This window comes from Glycine soja, chromosome 2 (genome assembly GCF_004193775.1).
Source record: "Glycine soja cultivar W05 chromosome 2, ASM419377v2, whole genome shotgun sequence".
NCBI classification, from domain to species: Eukaryota; Viridiplantae; Streptophyta; class Magnoliopsida; order Fabales; family Fabaceae; genus Glycine; species Glycine soja.
The window spans coordinates 11,726,834-11,745,053 of record NC_041003.1 but is presented as its reverse complement, the minus strand read 5'-3'; the positions used below and the strand labels follow the sequence as shown (position 1 = coordinate 11,745,053).

At 29.6% G+C, this 18,220-nt stretch overlaps 1 protein-coding gene across 1 annotated transcript; it reads right to left on the bottom strand.

The window, feature by feature from the left end:
- Nucleotides 1-7,966: 7,966 nt before the first annotated feature.
- LOC114387665 (UDP-arabinopyranose mutase 1) lies at nucleotides 7,967-11,264 on the bottom strand. Its single transcript, XM_028347872.1, has 4 exons — nucleotides 10,873-11,264; nucleotides 9,247-9,497; nucleotides 8,949-9,117; nucleotides 7,967-8,557 (listed from the first exon to the last, which is right to left on the bottom strand). The coding sequence occupies exons 1-4, from the start codon at nucleotides 11,200-11,202 to the stop codon at nucleotides 8,201-8,203; spliced, it is 1,107 nt and encodes a 368-aa protein (XP_028203673.1). The 5' UTR covers nucleotides 11,203-11,264; the 3' UTR covers nucleotides 7,967-8,200.
- Between the last annotated feature and the right edge of the window lie 6,956 nt (nucleotides 11,265-18,220).

Sequence of the window (18,220 nt, the reverse complement as noted above, 5' to 3'; positions counted from 1 at the left end):
ACGTTACTGGGATGATGAAATTACTGAGTTTGATTTCAACAATGGCATGCAAGCTCACACTATGTTGTGTCAAGCGCGCATCAACTTCACTGTTACTGAGTGCTAGATGTTGTGAAATTTAGAAAAGCATATAGTTTGCTATTGTTGGTTTCTCTCAGTCAACATTTTCTTGCTTTTCTTCTGGGGCGAATTTGGATGTGTACTATTGACTTTACACTTAGCATATGAAAGGAAATAATAGCCATAGACAAATGAATATATGAATTGGACCTAATAAATGAATATGAGAGTAGTATCATATAGTTCTGATGCGAGGACTGACAATAGTTTTCAATTCTCATTCCCTTTTCTCAGTGCTGAAAATGGAATGTTGATAGATGGAGATTGAATGGATGAACTTGCTTGCTTTCATAACAATCTTTTAGACTATTCTAGCTGTCCAAATTCCGTGGCATGACCACTTCTGTTGGAACAGATAATATTTTAGAAAATTATGTGTTTTGTGTTATACTCGTTCCATCTTACTAATCAAGGCTAGTTACAAACAATTAGCGACTATTAGCTACAATCCTAATTTTTATTTTACTTTTTACTTTTTTTCTTCTCAAATCTAATTAAAATCCCAGTTGACAACAATTTCGGTTCAAGTGGTTGGGATGTAGTGAAGTCTATGGTTAGCACTAAGCACGAATATATCAAGGAATGTTTAAATGAATGAGGAGTTCAGCATTGGCACTTCAGACATCGTGCCTTATAGCTAGGGTGCTATAACAATAAAGAGCACAATAAATAGGATATGTTATAGGATGCAGTTATACTAAACTACATGTATTTTAAATTCTTAAGATGAGTGCTAGCTAGCAATTCAAGTCTAAAGTATGAATCCTTCTTCAATAGTCATGTCGTACACGTATTGAGTATGTATTTGTATTTAATATGCATTAGATATTTGTGGATATGTTTTAGGTATGTACCATTTTTTTTCTTTTTTTAAGAAATAAGTACTTAATTTAGGTACATATTGGTATTATTTAGTTATACATCAGACTAGTGCTGCGAGTTCGATAAATAAAACATTATTCTCAAGTAGAAAGAATTTTTTTAAAAAAAAAGAAGTAGTTTTTCCTTTGATCCCGTCTGCTTTCATTCACGTTGTTCCTATGTGTTTTTAAAAAGTAGTACATGATTTCATATATAAATAAAGAGGAAAAAATTATAAAATGTATAAAAGGTTACAAAAACAACAAAAATATTATAATTTTAATTTTTATACTAAATAAACACATATTTGAAGAATTTGTTTTATTTGGTTGGAAAAACACGCTGGAGAGTTTTTGATGTCAAGTAACAAAATGAAGACAATAATTCCTTGGAAGCTTAACACGCAACATTAACTAGATTTCATATGCGGGCTAGGATGCTAAAAGAGAAGAAAATGTTTGCTAGCATTACAAGAAAATGCTTATTTACTGATATATTTACCCACGGATTTAAAATTCATCGGTAATGTCGAATTGCTAACAAATATGCACACAGATCTAGATCAATCAGTAATTATAAATTACTAATGGATCCAATTCCGCCGGTAACATGAACAACCGTAGATAATAATGAAATATCATTATCAAAAAACATTCTATGGGTAATTTGGAAAATTCAACAGTATATTTAAAAGGTAAAAAAAACATTTTTGAAGTACCCACGGATTTATTCGTTTGTAATAAATTCGTAGGTACTGAAATAAATTTTTGTAGGTAACTTTACAAAGAAGCACGAAATTTTTTGCTTGAGACGTATCTAGTCCGAAACTCCAGAAGAACAAAGGGGACGTCGTTTGAGATGTAAGTCACATGTTCTATGCTGGATAGCCAATGTCTCAATGTTTTGCTATTTTTATTGTATTTAGAATTAGATAAAGTTGTTAGAGTTCCTCTGTATGACTCTTTTTTATTTTCTATATATATATATATATATATATATATATATATATATATATATATATATATTCATTTTTTTTTAGTAATTTATACTTTAGAAATGGAACTAGAGAAAAAAGTGAAAGGGGAAAAAAATTAAGTCATTATAAAACAGAGTAATACATGAATCAAGTAGTAAACTTCTAACATGGAAGTTGTGCCTTAATAAAATTCCTTTTGGGTGATAAAAAAAAAAAAGCACTAAACTTCTAAAATGGAAGTTGTTATTTTATTCATCTTTCTTACAAGTTTTCTTCTTTTTTAATTGAAACATTTCATCTTTCACTTTTAAAAAATTCATAATTTTAATTCTTCATTTTTTTAATTGAGACATATCGTCTCATAGTTTTAAAAATCTATAATTTTAATTTCTTTGGTCAGTTTCAAACATTGATTTATATATTTTGTAAACATTGATTGACACATGTATGTTTATTATCTATATGATAAATGTATTTTTTTTTTAAAATTATTTAATTTTTAACAAACTTAATTTATTAAAAAACAATTAATAGAATAAACAATCAAGTCTAAAATTGATCAAAAGGGACTAAAATTATAATTTTTTTTTAAAGTAGAAGGCAAAATATCTCAAAAGAAAACTAAAATTGGAGGTTTAAAAAAATAATAGAAAAAAAATTATATTTTAACCTAAAAAAATAATAATCATTTCATTTACTCTTAGTCTTAGACGGTTATTTTTTTGAGATATATTTATCATCTACATAGAAATTATATGGTTAGCTTTACTTTCTGCACACTAAAGTCGTGAATACATAGGATTAGTTTATTTAAGCTTATTTTTAAAAATTAAATGTTTTTTAAATAAAATAAATAATTTTATGATTTTTTAATGTGTTTGTGTAAATTACGTTTACTTAAAATAAATATTTTTATTTTATTTTTTTAGAAGCAAATCCTTTACTTAAAATAACTCTAGGAATAAGATTACATGTATAAATTTAGTGCACCTAAATTCAAATTCAGTGTATTAGATTAATCAAGCTATTATGATAAATTATAGTGCTTAATCATGGTCATTTTTTTTATCGATAAATAGTAATGATTAATTTTTTGTTAATAGAAAATTTGAACTTAGAACTTCTATCTCCACCCTTCACCACGAAACCAACTCATCATCAATGTTCTCTTTATCAACTTAAAACTTGATTGATATGATGTTTACAACCGAGCAATGAAAATACTAAGTGATACGAATGTAATGTAAAGTTTAAAGCACCAATTGAGTTGTTTACAGTATAGTGGTAAGAATTTTCGCCTGACACGCACACAACTCGGGTTTGATCCCCGGCAACGGAGAGTTATACAATTTTTTGCTCTTATGATTCATCTCCTACTCTTGGCTTAGATGTTTGACTTGATTTTACTATATATTGTGTTCCTACTTTATGCAGAGTTGGTGACATAGCGAGCTTAGAATTTCAGAAGAAACAGTAAAGGGTTATCCAAATTGATGATTCAAAACCCGAATTTTCACTATGGTTTTTGGACTATGATAAACCAAGTTCCTCATTGAGGATAGTAGCATGGTAGTGTGCTGTTTTCCCAGCAAAATCTTTGTTGGCTTGTCCTATCTAGCAAACATTACAATCTTTGATCAGTTTGTCCAATCTAACAAACCTTACGTGCTACGCATGCAAACAAAAACAGAGAAAAGTATAGTTTGATTTAAACAATGGCATGCACGCTTACTGTGCTATCAAGTATCAACTTCACTGTTACTGAATATGCTAGCTGTTGGTGAAATTTAGAAGAGCATAGTTTGCTTTTATTGGTTTCTCTCTGTCCTTATTCTTGCTTTCTGGGGGAGAATTTGGATGTGTACTATTAACTTTACACCTTGCATATGAAAGAAGATTAATAGTAGCCACAGACAAATGAATATATGAACTGGACCTGACAAATATCATATATGTTGATGGAGATTGAATTGATGGCTTTCATAACAATTATTCTGCCTGTCCAAATTCCGTGGCATGACTACATTTGTTGGAACAGATAATATTTGACAACAATAGTGTTTGGTGTATACACAATCCATCTTACTAATCAAGGCTAGTTACAAATAATTGGCTAGTATTAGCTACAGTCATAGTGCTTTTTTGTTTTTCTTTGTATGTTCAGATCTAATTAAAATCCAAGCTGAGAACAGTTATTTGGATTCAAGTTGTTGGGATGTGGCAAAGTCTACGGTGACAGTTCTGTTTTTCCTCAAGGAATCATATTGATTATTGAGGAATGTTTAAGTGAATGAAGAGTTTAGCATTGGCATATTCTTGGGTGCTGTAACAATAAAGCACATAATACATGGCTTTGTGTACCAGTACCACCGAGCACATTGCTATAAGATTATTTTAGTTTAATGTATGGTGTAAAATTTAAGTTTTGGTTATTTTTTTATTTGTAGAAATTGAAGACAAGTGTAAGAAGTTTTAACTATGAACTAGACCTTCTTAGTGTTTAAATTTTGAGTATGTAATTAAATATTTAAAGTAAGAATTTTATTATTTATAATAATTTTACTTTACTGGAACAAGATTAACTCCAGAAGATGATCATAATTTCTAAAAAAAAAAGAATTTAGTTCTCCTAAATTTCCTAAACTTAATATATTTGAAACTTTAAAGAGTAAAATGTAAGATTATAATTATTAATTAAAAAATAGAAAACAAATTTGAAGTTGTTAGTATAAATATTTTATCATCATATTAATTATTAATTTACGAATTAAAAAAAACTATTAAACTTCTGTATTTCCTTTCCAAGTGAGTAATTGGGAAAGGGACAGAATGAAAGTACAGCAAAACAGTCAAAAGGAAACCTTTTTTCATGTACTTTGTTTCAACATTTGTGCTGAATATAATTTTATTCTACTCGAATAAAATTATTTTAATTAAAAAATATGTGTTCTCTTAAAAATAAAAAGGTTAAAATATATTTTTTATTCCAATAAAGTTGGTAAAAAAAAATTCATCCTGTAGATTTTATTTTTATTTTTAGTTTCTATAAAATTATAATATGTTACTTTTTATCTAGAGTTAAGTTCGGATTCATCCAAACTTCACCATTTCTAAGGATTAAAAATTGCAGAAAAAAGAAAAAAGAAGCAAGAATCGATTCCCTATTCCCACGCCAATAAGATTGTCTTCAATCTGGAAAAAAAACAAAAAGAACAAAACGAGCACAACAAGGATATTCAAAATGGTCCCAATTGTCACATGAACACAGTGGTCCCCAATCCTCCCTTAATCTCGCTGGATTGTTACAGCTAGAGGCAATTTTACTCCTATAAATTCTTCGATTAAGTTGTTTGCTATCGATGGTAACCTTATGATGATGTTACTGTATATGTAATTTTGTTATATTTAACCATAACAAGGCCTGGCATAGCCTTTGTTGTGCAGCAAAATTCTTTTCAAAGCTTAAAAGTCTAGTTATCACTTATCATGCTTCGAGTCTTACACTTATTGACTCCTAAAATTTCAAAAAAAAAAATAAAATCGCACTAACAGAGTTAGATAAAGAAATCCACAATAAGAAATTGAAATTAAACACCAAATTGCACATGTAAAGGGCACCATTAACACATAATCAGGCAAAGAAGCAAAAAAAAAAACCCTAAACACTAAACCCAACATGCAAAAGAAATTCGCAGTTGGCAACCAACCTCCCCCTGCTCGCCCCCTAGCAGCAACATCTGACCCAAAACACAAAAAAAATTGGTACAAATTGATTCGTACGTGATTGGGAGGGAGATCGAGAGAAAAAGGTATTTTTTTTTTCATATATTATTGTGGATTATAAGTAATTGTAATATTCTATTTTATAAAAATAAATTAATATTATAATTTACTTGATAATATTTAAGTTAACTAATAATGTGTTTAATTATTTTGAATAAATAATAAGACGAGGTTATTTTTTAATTATTTTATAAGATTTGTCTCATTGAAAACTATAATTAAAAAAAGTGTGAATAAGGAAGGTTTGACTTTTGAATTTTTACAAGTCATACTATTAGGCATGGACAATTTTCATCTTTTTAATCATACATTCAACAAGTATTTCATCTTTTTAATCATACATTCAACAAGTAAGTGTTATGTCAATGTTTTAAACTCAAATTCATTGGTGATAAATTTATTTATCTTAGACGATGATGTTTGGTGTTCAGGAATGGGCTTGGTGCATGCAACGGCGATGCTGGTGTGAGAAGGCTCCACGCGAGTGAATCTATCTTCACCTCCTAACTAGCTTTCTGATGATAGCGGCAGTGAAGACATGGTGGAGGAGGGAGAGAAGAGAGGTTCGGATCAAAGAAAGAAAAATGGAATTACATGAGTCCAATTTTTAATGGACAAAAATTTGACACGTAAGTTTAGAATCATCTAAGTTTAACTCCAACCTAAAAAATAACATTATAATTTTGAAAAAAAAAACAGAAAAATTTTACATGAACGAAAAATAAACTTTACTAATTTTATAACAACGAAAAACCATATTTTATCCAAATAAAAATATACATGATATATCTCCCACTTCAATGAAAAAAAAAAAAGGGAAGTGTTTATCCCTTTTCCATTTTTCTCTCATCCTTATGTTTCTTTCCTTTTCATTAATTTTGAATTCAAAACATTCACAAATCTCATGATGCAAAATTCAAAGAATCGACAAAAATGAACACAACAACACACCGACACCGACACCGCCCCACCGGCATATTAAAGTGTGAAATTTGCTTTAAGTGGAAACTAATTTTGAACTTAAATCATTCACGACATGCAAATTTAAGAAAATACAGGGCATGTCAACCATAAACTCGAGAAGAAAACATCGTTGGTCCTAAAAACTGTTGCATGCACAGAAAAATAAATATGAATTTTTCTATTAAACAGATTATTTTGTTTGTGAATAACATTGCATACATCAATACGTTAATCCTATGGGTAAAAATATATTTGATTTAATTTTTTTTATTTTTAATATTTATATAAAATATTGTATAAAGAACATTTTATTATTTTCAATATTTCATGTACAAATCTTTCAAATAAAAAAGAGAATAAGGTGAAATTTTACGATTATCATTATCATTAAAAAAATATCCAGTCATGTACTATAAAGTTAAATAATCATTCTTCATCAACGTTTTTAAGAGATATTCTCATGCTCATATACCATTTCATAATTTTAATTGTATGAAATAAAATAAAATTTTCATCTTTTAAGATAAACTGAGTTTTAGAATTATTCTATTTTAAATAAATCCTAATTTGAATTTAGTTTTTATGTTTCAACTTTTACATATTGATTATAAAAAAATGAGAAGTGTTGGTAGGTGTTTAAAATAAAAATGTTCAAATATCATTGCAGTAGATGGAAAACCTATATAAGAAATTAGATGAAATTGGTGTCACAAAAGGAGGTCTTTCTTCAAAACTTACCCTGCACCTCCTTCAACTTAGTCTAAAGATTTCATGAACAAGCAACTTATAAACAAGGTCTTCTTTTTCGATATGCCTTGTATATCACTGCACTTGCAAATTAAGGTCAGAATTGCAATTTTAGTGGGGTATTACGTAATGTCTATTGCGTAATAGGAATATGTAATCAACCAGAATAATTAGGGTTTAAATGAAAAAGAGGTGCAAGGTTATTTTCAAAAAAAATTATAGGGTGTAGGAAAAAAAAAAGCCTAAAGAGCGTGTAAATACTGAACCTACGTTGTGATTTGTGTATCAAGACGAATCATAATGTTTAACCCACCAAGTTAAATATGCTAAACAAATAAACAAAGATAAATTTACAGATCGGCATCACACATTCACACATTAGATCTGTCGGCAGTCCACAAAATTGTGACACATGCGCAATAGTCTTTGAAAATTCAAGAAATTTAACTAATACTAATAATTACTAAGAACAAGTAACCCGTAACATCTGCATTACTAAAATAGAAAAATAAATTATTAGTATAAACAGGAAAACTCATCCACTAAGCAGAATTAAATTTCTAAGGTTCCAATCACAAATTCACAATATCGAAAAAAATTATCCTGAAATACATTAATGATATTTATAATATAAATAGTAATAATGATGATATCAAAATCAATAAATTGGTCTATAATCTTGCATTATAAAAAAAATATGATAACAAAATTACTCTGATTTGAAAACTAAAGTCCGCAACCATAAAAGGTTCACTTGGTAGCAGCAGCACCACCATTGGCTGACTTGGAAGAAGCTTCTTCGGATGTGGTGCTGTTAAGCTCATCCCAAGCTTCAATCCAAGTCACCATGGCATCTGCAAGCTTGGTGAAGTAGGGATCAACAGCCCCAAGCTTCTCTTTGACTTGCTTGGAGAGTTCAATGTAGCATTTTTGGACAGAAGTGCATTCTTTTGGAATGGTGGCACTTTGGAAGAATGGAATGATCTCTTCTTGCCAGAAAATGCCCTTGTACTCCTTTTTGAGATTCACAAAAGGATTGCTTGCTTTGCTGTGCCAGATGTATGGAAGGCCAGTCTTCACTCCCAAGCCCAAATGGTCACAGATAACCTGCAAATTCATGCAAGTTGTTGTGTCTATCGTGATAAGATATGTAACTTTTTGAAAACACAAGTAAAAGAAAATTTTAACTAGCAATGTGGATAATATTACTTAGAAATCATTTCTTGGCAAATTCTTGAAACCAGGAAATAAAACAACAATTTAATTTTGATTAACAGTTAGTATAAAGATTTATAGTGTCAACAAATTAGAAATCACCTCATATAAGCATTAAAAAGTCAACAATTTTCAATTGTGACAACTTTAGTGTCAAATCAATTAGAAATCAACTCATGACTTATTACACCATCAGTGTATTCCAATTAAATTCATTAAATAACGAGTAGTTCTTGACACATTAAATGTTTGTTAACATAAAAAGGACCCATGATTAGCATACCTTAACACACCATCCAGCCCACATATCATCGTATCGTCCTATAGGTTGACCATCACCCATGAGTCCAAAATACATTGCAGGTCCAATCAGCTGACGATCGAATGCCAGATTCATACCACACATGGGGAACAATGTTCCTTTGGGAATGGTAAGAACAGCATCAACATACCTGAAAAACATACACAATAATTTAGTAAACAAAACATGAACATATACAAAGCATGGATTTAATTGGAATTCATTAACAACATGAACTCTAAAATTAGTGACCACAATGAAGGAGCTACGTAGTACATACCTGGTGTTCCTCTCGAGGGGTTTGACAAGCTGTGTTGGAGCATCATAATCAGGTATGTTAAGCCACAGGCCATGAGAAACAGCAGTTGGGGCACCTTCACGAAGACTAAAAGGGTATCCACGGACAAAATCAGCACCAGCTCTGTAAGGATCATAAAGGGTGTTGAAGAAAAATGGTGTGGATGGACATAGGAGATTCTTAATGTGCTGCTCAAGTGCATTGATGTCCTTTCCAGAAGGATCTTTAGCAACCTGTACATGAAAATAGGAGATGTTGAGAAAATCATGTCTACAATTTGTAGACAACATTGTACATTCTTTAAACTTTGTGTCATAAGAATCAACATGTTTTTCATGTACCACTTTTTTTTGCTGAATTATATTGTTTTTCAGCACCACTAATCATGTCATAGTCAAATATTTCAATCCTTATTTAAAATACATATTTTCATAAATAAAAGAAACAAAAGACAGTAAGACAAGAAAATCCACTTTTAATTTGAATGGCGATCATTGTGTCCTTGAAAAGTCAAAAAAGATAAAAGAAAAAAGGAACAGATGATTAAGGTTGAATAAATTTAAAAATACTAAGGCAAAAAAAAATCTTTAACAATTGTTCCCATTATTATTTGTCTCAATCATTTTGCAAAGGTTATAAAAACACAAAATGAACGTTGTCTGTAGATCTGGTTTGCGTTCAATTTGTAAACAGTCTGTAGATCTGGCTATGTTCAAAACCAAACATGAAAAATCCAACTGTAAGTTAGTACAACTTGTTGAGAGAAATTCACATTGATCTAATAATATTACTCTTTTACATTTAATAAAATAATTAAAATAGATAAAACAGATAATTTTTTTTAAAAAAAGTTATTAATTCAAACAAATCAAAAATCAAATCAAATTCACCCACATCCAAGTAAACTATTCCCAAAAACCCAAACCAGTTCCCAGAATCAGTCATTCCAATCCAAACACACTCCAATCTCAAACAAAGAGAGAAATCAAACAAATCAAGCAACCTCAAACAACAATGAGACAGATCACGAATGTCACATGCACACAGCCATTCCAATCCAAACACACTTCAATCTTAAACAACGAGAGAAATCAAGCAGCATCAAACTGTCGAACAACATTGAAACCAGCAGATCGTGAATGTCACGTGCAGGTACATAACAAATCACATGAATGAGTCAAAATCAGTCAAAGGTTACTCACAACGAATCCAAATCCAACAACCATTCAGTCAGCAAATTAAACCCCAACTCAGATCTAGCGCCGTTTCAAAAACCACACCAAACCCTCACATAAAAAAACACAAATAAATCGAAATTAATCCCTCCTAAATCTGAAAAACAACATGAACCCTCATAACTCATCAAACAAGCAAAATTCCCCGACCCACCACAAAACCCAGAAGCAAGCTCACAACTTTAACACAAACCCACAATTCTTTCACCCAAAAATGTAAAAAAAATAAAAATCTCGAGATGGGGTGTTCAATGGCAAAAATGAAAAGGCCTTATAACTCATCAAGGAAGCAAAACACCCAAACCCACAATTATCCCACCGAAAAACTCCCAAAAACCAAAAACTCCCAAGATGGGGTGGGTTAGAAAATTACGAAGCAGTCGTCGTCGATGGTGTAGATGTACTTCTTCTTAGACACCATGTACCCAAAGCAGCGACAAGCAGAATCCTTAAACGAGATGCAGGAGGCCTTGGGACCCAAGATCCTGTTGATGTCGTTGCGGTTGTAGAGTTCGTAATCGAACCCATCGGGAACTTTGATGGTCCTATTGGGGTCTCCGTCCTGCACGATGATGAGGTGATAGGGCTCGAAGAAGGGCCGCCACATCTCGAGGAAGTCGAGGTTGCGGATCGTCGGGATCACGATGTCCAGCTCGTCCTTCAGGAGAGGGACGGCGGGCTTCGAGGAGGAAGGTTCCGCCATTGATTGATTGCAAGAGTGTGGTGTGTTGGGTTTTTGCTCTGTTTGGCCGCGGAAGGTATGAGTGAGGTGTGCTTGGTTTGTCTAATTGTGAGTTATATATAAGGGAATGGGGCAAGTGTCGTGTTACGCGGTGGTGTTTGAAAAGGCCAAGAAAACAGGGATTGATATCATGTATTCTTGTATAATTATATGACCAGTATTTTGGGAATTGTTTTTATTAAATTATTACGTGACATTTTATTTATAATAATTATTATCTCTTTCAAATAATTTTTAAGTTTACTAGTTTTAAATTGATATCATGTATTCTTGTATCAAATTAATAATATTTTATTACTAAATAATTGCTTTAGATATGTTACCATATAAACTTTAGGAAAACAGAATAATTAGTGCATAATGCACACCAATATGATGAAAAACATAATCTATTTAATTAGTATATTTTTAGAGAATAATTAATAGGAGTTATTCTTTAAAACTTATGTCAATGAATATACTTTTTTATTATAAACATACAAAAGTTCTTGTTAAAATGTGAAATGGATGATTCAGATTTATAATCTCTTTTAAGGTTTAGTTTATTTTATGAATATTCAAGAATAAAAACTTTTGATTCATATTTGTGAATTTGATCATGATATAATAATTACTGTTATTATTTTTTTTATTGTTGTTGTTATCATTATTATCCTTATATGTGTATTATCATTTTATCATTATTTACTCTATTGAACATGATAACACAATAAAATTAAAATTTATTTTGTTCTTATCTCTTCATGTTCTTTTTTCAAGGGATTATCTTATCACATTTTTACCTTACTTTTATATTTATCTTATATATCTTAATCATCAAATAAGTTATAACATCTAAATATTTGGAGAGAGAACTTTTTTACTAATATTGATCACATTTTGCTCGAATATAATTGTCTTCCTTAGTAGATAATTGTATCCTCTATGAAAAAAAAAATATTTTCCTTAATTAGATTTTAAATTTTGAAATTTCAAAAATTTTGTATTATTATAAGTATTCACTTTGTTTTTTTGCTTATAAAAAAAAGTATCCATTTACTTTTATCTCTTTCTTTCTTTTACATTTTCTTGATAGTGTCGAAGAAAAAACTGCAAAAATATATACAATTTATTATAATCGTATAATTAACATGTTGGATAATAGTACAATTATAATAATTAAGAAAAAAGAAGAAAAAAAAAAGGTGTGCATTCGAATATCTTCACTGATTAAAAAATTAACAAATTAATAATTGTCTTAAAAAACATGTTGGTTAACGGTACATTTCCAACTGCATGATTTTTGTTTTTGTACGCAATTTTTATTTTATATAAATATCATTTCCCCTCATACTTGTGTTTTTGTTTGAAAGAGGGCTACGCCACATGAAGCTTCATTTAATCATTTATGTACATGATGTCACTATAATTTTCCAAATTAAGCTTTAAATTTTTTTAATAATTAAAGACTGGACAACATATACTGGGATAGAAGCCCGTTGCATTTCAACCTATTATTTTGTTATTTATCCTTATTGTAGTGTAATCTGAAAGAATAGCATGAAAATGTTATTACAAAATCTCTGCTACGAATTTTGCTTTTTACGAAAAAGGAAAATATTATCGTCCCGTACGATTCTTGACTTAATTTTCTACATATGTGACAAGCATACGACTTTGTAATTTTGTTTTCAAATGGAAACCAAAAACCAAAACAAGAGAGAAAGAATCATTAACACACTATACTAAATGCACAACAATTGAAAAATCAATCAAGTTTTCAGTCTTCATATTTTTATTGTATTTATTTTATCTTTTATTTACTAAATTTGATTGCTGATTTTATTAATTATATATATTAATACCTGTAAATTATCATCATCAGAATTGTTTTATATATATAGTGAGAGAAATTAAAATAAATAAAAATACAGTTAGAATAAATACTGCTGACAAATTAATAAGAAAGAAGCAAAACACACATGAGGAAAGTGATTGATTAATAATAAAGTGAAGAAAGAAGAAGCTATAATTTTAATTTCATGATTGAAAGGTGGATGTGTCCCACTAGGGTAATGGGCTCCATGAAATTCAAAATGGGGGAAGCAACCATAACTTAAAACTATTATTATGATGAGTTTTATATAAAACATGTATGTGCTAGGCTGAAAAGTCTTGGCACGCCATGCCAGAGTAGATTATGGATCGAATAAACAAACAAATATAAAAAGAGTTATGCGAATAAGCATTATTACTAAAGAATATGCTTCTTGGCCACTCTGGTATCACATTTTTGCACGTTCAGAAGCACATATATATGATATATCTTGTGTCCATATGCCCGCTAAGTTATTCTTCGTTACATTCACTTTTCACTTTACTCCCTAAAAAGGGGTACGTAGATCGGCAAGAACCAGCTATGCAGCTACCCAATCTCCTTTTTAATTATACGTTCTGCTTAACAAATTAAGTTACATAGTTTATTAGTATTGTGTTGCTTTCTGGCTGTCACGTTTTGAATCAACAGTTATATGTATTCAATAGGAATGAACATAGCAAGCTGCAAGCATAGAAGCATGCCAACGGGGATTGGTTAAATTGAAATTAAATTATTATTATTATTATTATTCCTAGCTGACTTGTGACAAAAATAACGAGTCAAGCTCCTTGATTTTTTCCTTAAAATGAAACATAAAAATATCGTTTGTTTTAATATCTAAAAATGTTAAAATGAGACAAAACTACTCAAGGTCAACAACTCAAATGATCAGATAAGGCTCGTAACTTGAGTGAACCTTTTCAGCTTAATATGATTTGGTCCATAATTGATATGGGCTAGCCTAATGTTCCGAGTGTCTTTTTCAGTAAATGAGCAATATCAACATATCTCTTTAAATTGATTTTTCTTTTCTTAATTATTGTTTGTCTTTTAAGTAGGGATCTTGTTTTTTTAATCCCTTAAATTTAAATTTATTTTTCTTAATCTTTGGATTTTGAAAATTATTGTTTTTAGTTCCTCCAATGAGCATGTTGTTGATGGATTAGCAAGTGTACCAATTTGTCTTAACTAGTAAAGTTAAAATAGAAGTCTGAGTGTCAAATTTATAAAGATTTTGTTTGTATTTAGGTAGATGAATATTTTATTAATTAAAGAGATTAAAGAAAATTAATTTGAAAAGGTTATGAGAAAATAATAATTTAAATTGGCAGAAAATTAAATCAAACAAAAGGAAAAATTAAACAAGAATTTAAATTGATTAATTAAAGACAAAAAAATTAGAGAACCAAATAATATTGTAGAAGTAAATTCAGAAGATGAGAATGTTGAAAACTTAGCCTATTAGAGTTACTCTTTGATGTAATGCTAATGATTTTTCTCTATTTATAATTATTTCAATTTATACATGCATCTACTAGTATACTTTAACTTTGATCCCCAGTCTAATTTATCTATTTTTTCTTCCAAATCCATTTGCAAGGCTAAAATAGTAAATTGTATTAAGAAAAGCCACAAGTAATAATATTAATCACATGAAAAGATAATGCAAATGTAATATTCATAAATAGATAAAAAGAGAAATTACATCAAAAGTAGTTGGATGTTAAGTTCTCAACAAAGGGGATTTAGTCTCTTATGGTCATAGGAAGCTTTACAATTGCAAGAAATGACTCCTAATGATTACTTCTCTTTCTTATATCATTTGTCTTTTATAAGGAATCATATTCTTTTAGAATTTATGTGTATTTTTCCCTCATTCTCTCTTATTTTATAAGTGTAAATTAGTTTAGTGCTGAGCGGGCTTCTCGCGCTAAGTCTTCTGAATTAGTCTATTTTTCTTTATTAGTCCTATTTTCCTTAATTAACCCGTTTTTCTCTTAATTAGTCATACTTTTTTTAATTATCATGTTTTCTTTAATTAGTCTTTCTTTCCTTAATTAGCCATACTTTCCTTAATTATCCTTTTTTTTATTTTATTTTACTCACTAAGCATCACAAATTCATCACTTTTAATATTTAATGTACAAAAACTTAAATGATGTTAATTCATCACTTTTAATATTTTATGTACAAAAACTTAAAATCAATTTTTGGTTCAAAACTAGTTTCAAACCAAAAACCAATTTACAAACTGATTTTGAACTAAAAGATTGATTTTAAATTTGGTTTTAAAATCAATTATTTTTAAAATTACTATATGCAACATGATAACAAAAAAAAAAAAAAATCAACAACAAAATCAATACACTGCGTGTCTTATTTATATACTTAACCGGTACAATGTAGAATTTTTAGGTGGTAGCATATGAGGAATAAAAAATGGAAAAGAATCAACTTAAGGAATTAACTATCTCCTTCATGACCATTATAAGAAATATTAGCTTGGTTTCTACGAGTCAACATACAACTAAATGAGTATACAGATTATCCAAGCACATATTTGGCACGTTAAGTAACGTTCATTTTCTTTTTGTATGCGTATATATCACCTTCAAAGTTCTAACTTCAGTTCAAATCCAAAACTCAATTGTGATCGTGTATCTATGTCTTAGATTTAAAGAAAACAAGATAAAGAGTTGGTCATTAGATTGTTATAGATTTGTCCAATACATAGTTTAGCGAAATTACATTTTTTTTTTCCACATTTTACAAAATCTCTATGTTGTTAGACAACAAACATTCCTTTGTAAGCTGGTTCATGGACCCGAAGTCCAACCTATTGCATCGAATCTAACAACCACACAAATGACTGCATTTGTGTGACCAATTAGTGCCACTACTATTTCAAATGAAGACTTAGCTTCAAATCTTCTTCTCCATACAAAAATGACACCATGCTACAATTTTAAATAATCATACGATACATGTGTTTGATGGTAAACAGACAAAATGTTTAAAAAAGTAAAGAAAGTATGAGCTGATCAAATAAAATAACAAACTTTTTGGTTAACTAAATACAAAGAAAGTGACTGTGTAGTTTGGACTAGATAATCACAAGATGAAAGAATAAAACATTTTTTAGTTAACTAAATATGCTAGAGGAACTAACTGTGGATAACATTCAAAATATGAAAAGATTAAATTGAACTTTTCTAAAAAAAATAAGAAGGAAAATGATCATTTTAAAAAGCATGTGTATCTATTTTCGTTAGTTCACGCTTATAGACTAAAACAAAAATTTTAAAACAAAAGATCAAACGGAAGAAAGACTAAAATATAAACTCCTAAGCATGTTTTTTTAGCCTAAATTTTATGTTTGTATTGTTGCTGTAGTTGCTATGATTTTCATTGTACAAAGGCACACTCCTATCTAAATATTTTTAGACACAAATAGGCCCGTTTATGTTTATTTAGGCTTATTTTAATTTTTTTAATAAAATAAATAGTTTCTTGTTTTTTTATTTGTTTGTCTAAATTATCATTACGTTAGATGAAGAGATTCAGATATTTAGAGTGAGATCATGGAGAAGATAAAAAAAAAAATCAAGTTACCAACCTGCACAGAGAGACAGAGATACAAAATTAGGGAAAGATAAAAAATAAAAAAAAGAATAAGAAAGCAAAAAAAAAAAAAAATATCAGGGTTCATCGAATAAGAGAGTGAGATAGCAAAGCGGGTAATACAATATGGATCAAACTAAATACCCAGTCCATTAAAATAGACTTTAACTGGATCGGCCCGGTGCGGATTGGGCTAATTGGACTTTTTGTCAGACACTAACTCGTCTGCTCTTTGCCTTTTCTTTTCCATCATTACCCCCATTTTCTGTTCTGGATACTCTCTTCTTTTTATTGGCGTTTTGTTTAAGATTTTTTTTTAAGTGATCACGGATCACTACGACTTTCAAGAAGAGTGTGCTGTTTGGAGGAGATGAGTATTGCATCATCTAATAGACCAGGAAGCAATATTGCCCCTGATTTGGTGCAGACTTTTAAGGAGGCGTTTGATGATGAAGGATTTTTTTGTCTAGTTTATTTTAAATTTTATATATTACTTGGGTCATGAATGCTTCGTTACTTGTTGTCTTGACTTTCTTTTTAGTATGTTTAGTATTGTGCTATTTTGTAATGTAAATCATATGTTTATGTCTTTCATGCCTTTTTTGTAACCTTGTAAACAACAAAATATTTAGTGCATCCCGTTAATAACTCATTTTTAACACAAACACTTCTTGTTAGATTGAAATTTATGAGTTTTACATTTTTAGTAGTTTAGAAATGAGATTCATTTAATAAATTCATGTGTTAAAAAAAGTGTGTTGATAACATTTCTCTTCACGCCATTTCTGATTATGGAAAACAAAATACCTCCAAAGTCTAAAATGTGTTGGATACTTATATCACTGTGTGATATGAGGGAGAATGCTTTATTATAAACTTACTGATAATAAATTGCTTTGTAATGAATATACTTTCAATCCAAGTATTTTTCACTATTGAACTAAGCCAAATACTCTTAAAAGCCCAGATGAGAAATGCTAACAGAAGGTTCTAACCGGAGAATATAGAAAATCAAGGCTAGTTTGTTGATAAAAAATAAATTAAAGGCTAGTTGCCGAGTTCATGGCAAAGAAATGTGATTGTTAGGGAGATCACATTTTAGCGAAAGTATAAATAAAGACATGAGTTCTAGTAGATACTGATTTCATAATTTTCAATTTCAAGTCAAAGAAAAGGTCAAACATAGTTTCAAATTCAAACACAAGAGCACTCACTTCAATCAAACAATTTATGCACTGGAAATCTACGAGGGTAGGGAGAGAAGAGAGTTCTAACTTCATTACTACTTTAATAAACCAAATTCTAAAAGTGTTCAAGAAAGAGGAAAGGGTGTGTGTATAAATTGTAATGCAGATATATTAGATTGATAGGCAAAAAAAGGAAAACAAAAACATATGGCATGCTGTTTGAAGAAAATCTTACCGTAGTTCATATCAGACAAGTCGACGCAAATGAATGCATATATGTAAGAAAGCCAAATTAAATTAACTATAATATAAT